A 3,687-nucleotide genomic window follows, 5' to 3' on the forward strand; every position below is an offset into this window, starting at 1 on the left:
AAATTTATTTTGAGTGTCTTCATAGTTTTATTTTTGAAATACACCAATTTTTATACACTGCAGGAAAAACGAAAATAAATATCATAATGCAAATTTGCAAAAAAGCAGCATATGCATCAAAATAAACTATTTCCAGCAGTGCAATATGAGTCCTAAGCATCCCAGAAACGACACAGAAAGTCATAAAGTCAAACATGACAAAACACCAGTATAGGCTCATGAGGCCCTGATGGTAAAAAACTACATTTCTGCGAAAAATGACGTCACTTCCGGTTTCGGGCAGGTCATGGCGGACATGCAAAACTTCGCGCTGACGTCTATTCCAACGTAGGAAGTGTTACAAACAGCTGATCGATCGGCAAAGCGTGTTTCTGGAATATTATGTTTTTGTTGCTGCAAGTGCTTTTTATGCAGTTTTGCAAAGCTTTATGTGGAAGGAAACTGTGACCGAGGACAAGCTGATGGCATAAGATGTAAGTACAACTCCTCCGGTTTCATATGCAAAACAAATTATTGTGCTCCGCCCGGCTCTAAAGGGTTAATGCTCCGTGTGAAACTTTTACATTTCCAGTCACTGTTTCTTTAAATCTAAAATAAGTAACGAGGTGCTGTGAATATATTTGTGTATAAACTGTGAAATAGAAAATAAATAAGCAGCTTTTAAAAGACTTTATTGTTATTTCTGGACTCTGGCAGAGGAGCTTTGAATTTTGTAGCCCATCAGTTTAGCCGCTCTGAAACAAGCTGCTCTGATTGGCCGATTCCAGGAAGCATGCAGAGGGGCAGACGAGGCATGCATGCACTCACTTCAGGACCTCTGATGATGACGTGAATATTTGGGGCTCAGTGAAAGAAATGACCCATTTTTTGAACTGGATCCTATAAAGCCTGATTCCTTCAGAGTGACCACTTTTTGTTTCAGGTGATGATCGCACGCAGAGGTCAAAGACGTGGAACGCGTCAGCTGAGAGTTTAACTACAAAACCACCAACAAGAAGAAGCAGAAAGAAGCAGCTGGGACATCGAATATCAGATTTTCTCATTAAAGAAGGAAAATGTTGCATCTTCATGCACTGTGTGGATGAAGGTGCATAGCTGATAACAGACATGTATTATGTGTTTGCTGTGCTGGGTGTGAGCACGCTGTCCTCTTTGGTGCCGCAGAACAAATGAAGCTGACGAGAAGACAGAAAACGCCTGCAGAGCTAAACTGTCCTTTGGATTCGTCCGAACGCAGAAAGTTGCTGATTAACTCGCCGTCGGTCGACTGGAAACACAGACGACACAGAAAAGCGTCTCACGCTCACAAAGAACGAACTCGCAGAGCCCCGACAACTTTCCCACCAACGTCAATTCAAAAAAGGTCCCATTTTAACTTCGTTAACGTTCAGCTTCCCTCGCCTGATCTAAACAACATTCACAATCCCTCCACGTGAATGTAACAATTTGACTTCACAGCTGATGATGTCAGCGTGATGTCATTCCTTGCAGCTCGAGCTGGAGATGAACTCAAAAACCCGGAGAAAGTGTGCCGGACAGAGCTGCTGAGACCATTCAGCCATTCAGGGCGAGCACTCTTACCATCCGAAGCCTCCGAACGACACGCTCCTCTTCCTCCTCAGCATGGTGCCTCGCTCGCCCTCCTCCTCTTTGTCTCTCTTTTCTTCTTATTGTGTCTGGGTTTTCCCCTCTCTCTCTCTCCCTCTTTGTACCTCTGCCTCCCTCTCCCTCCGCTGTCGCTCTAACTCCTCATCTCTCCTCCTATAAATACTCTCCTCTCTGTCAGACACTCCCGCCGCCTCCCTCTCCTTTTTCCTCCTCCTGTCAGTAACGCTGCTCTCTCGTCTTCCTCTCCCACTTCACTTCACAGCACAGAGCCAGCAGAGAGAGAGAGCGAGGGTAGAGAGACATAGAGGGATAGCAGGAGGAGGTTTACAGGGAGTACCCGCTCTCTGCCAGCCTGATGGAGAGGAGCTGAAAACTTATCATCCATAATAAATGGACATAAATGGATGGAAGCACGTGTCGGTTTACGGGACCTGCTATTATGCAACACGGCTGCAGCTGACGGCAGTTTTTACTCTTATCTGTGAATCCATCAGTTTTAGGAAAACATCACAAAGGAAAAAGAACGAGGAAGGATTTTTATTCAGGAGGGCTTCAGGCGTACCAACGTTAACAAACACACACACAGCAGCGCGGAAACCTCACGTTCCTAAATGACCACCTTTGAAACTTTCACTTCCCATTATTGATTCACTCAGTGTAGGAAAGTCTGCACTCACTGTCTACTGCACACAAATCCACACCTTCACGTCAGTCTGAAGGCATAACACTTATGTCTTATTGGAGGTTACGACCCTCCCACTAAAGAAAGCCACGCCCCGCTGTTATTGATTGGCTGGCATGGGAGGATCATCAGCCAATGCTGCTCAGCTGTGCCGTCCACTCGACCTGATGTCACTGTGATGTTTGTGTACTGCTCAGGTCAAACCTGAAGGTGCTCACAATGAAAGGAGCCGGTTGGGGTGTTCTGGGCGTGTCCGCCTGGGACGAGGCCTCGGGGCAGTTCCTGTCAGTACCACATGTTTGTCTCAGAGGTTCAGCCGCACAGGTCCACGCGCACGCAGTGAAACGGACACTGGCTCATTAAAGCTACGGTTCCTCTGATGGCCCATCCTACACTGTGGCAGTTCTAGAGCTCATACGTGCAAATGAGCACTGACCCTCCAGGTGTGCGAGCATTTATCCCATCCAACGCCCTTTGAGGGCTCTCGATAACCTCGACCTGAATGTCTGGCCTGTCAGCTGTCAGTGGGACATGCCTGCCGTGGTGACCAGGCTAACGGGGAAACAAGGCTCGATTCTTCAGGTCTGTGGGTCAGGAGGCAGAGCAGCTCATCTAATAGCTGGAAGGTTGGGGGTTTGATCCCTGAACGCCCAACGCCGAACCCCAGTTTGCTCTCCGACGCAGCCATCAGAGTGAATGTTCAAAAGCACTTTGGCATTGACAGCAGGGCGTCTGTTGTATAAAGGGAATCAGTCCACGTGCCGATGTTCATATGAAGTTTGGACTCCGCCGCCGCGGACAGCCAAGTTAAAAATCTGTGAACCTTTAACTGCTCCGATCATCGCACTGGTCTAAGATGAAGGATTAAGCTTCGTGTATCTTCCTGCTCGTTTGGCCGGATTCTCCATTAACAGCTTTACTTTGTCCTCTGAGTTCGTCTGTCCAGCCAAGCCTGTCTGTTTAAGATGTCTTATTTCATTAGGGTTTTTAAAAAAAATAAGAATCTGTTATTTATTTATTTTCACAGTAAATGACTTGTTGTTCCCCCATGGTACTCCCACAGCTCTCATTGGACCAGGAAACCAGTCCCCAGGAGTGTCTTATACTCGTTTCATTACTAAAAACTCTGAACTGGACTCTTCTCAGAGTGTGTCCTGATTTAAAGCAGACTTTGACTCATCACTGAAAGGACAGACAGGTTTTAACCCTTTAAAGCCAGTCAGCGGAAAATGTAGTTTTTTACCTTCAAGGCCCTTATAAGCCTATACTGGTGTCCTTAAAAGTCATGTTTGACTTTATAACTTTCTGTGTCGTTTCTGGGATGCTTAGAACTTGAATCACACTGCTGGAAATAGTTTATTTTGATGCACATGCTGTTTGTTTGTTTTTTTGCAAAT

The 3,687-nt window shown here is 46.1% G+C and overlaps 1 protein-coding gene across 2 annotated transcripts in view; it reads right to left on the reverse strand.

Annotated features, from left to right (window-relative positions):
• The window catches only part of rap1gap2b (RAP1 GTPase activating protein 2b), a 57,654-nt gene extending 56,002 nt beyond the window's left edge, over nucleotides 1-1,652 (reverse strand). For both annotated transcript variants that reach the window (XM_013915195.1, XM_005750253.1), the window contains exon 1: nucleotides 1,582-1,652. In XM_013915195.1, coding sequence (XP_013770649.1) covers nucleotides 1,582-1,625 — 44 coding nt within the window. In that variant the 5' untranslated portion in view covers nucleotides 1,626-1,652. The remainder of the gene's footprint in view (nucleotides 1-1,581) is intronic.
• Nucleotides 1,653-3,687: the final 2,035 nt, after the last annotated feature.

The sequence above is a fragment of the Pundamilia nyererei genome, unplaced genomic scaffold (genome assembly GCF_000239375.1).
Source record: "Pundamilia nyererei isolate P.nyererei 1_Seehausen unplaced genomic scaffold, PunNye1.0 scaffold00266, whole genome shotgun sequence".
NCBI lineage: Eukaryota > Metazoa > Chordata > Actinopteri > Cichliformes > Cichlidae > Pundamilia > Pundamilia nyererei.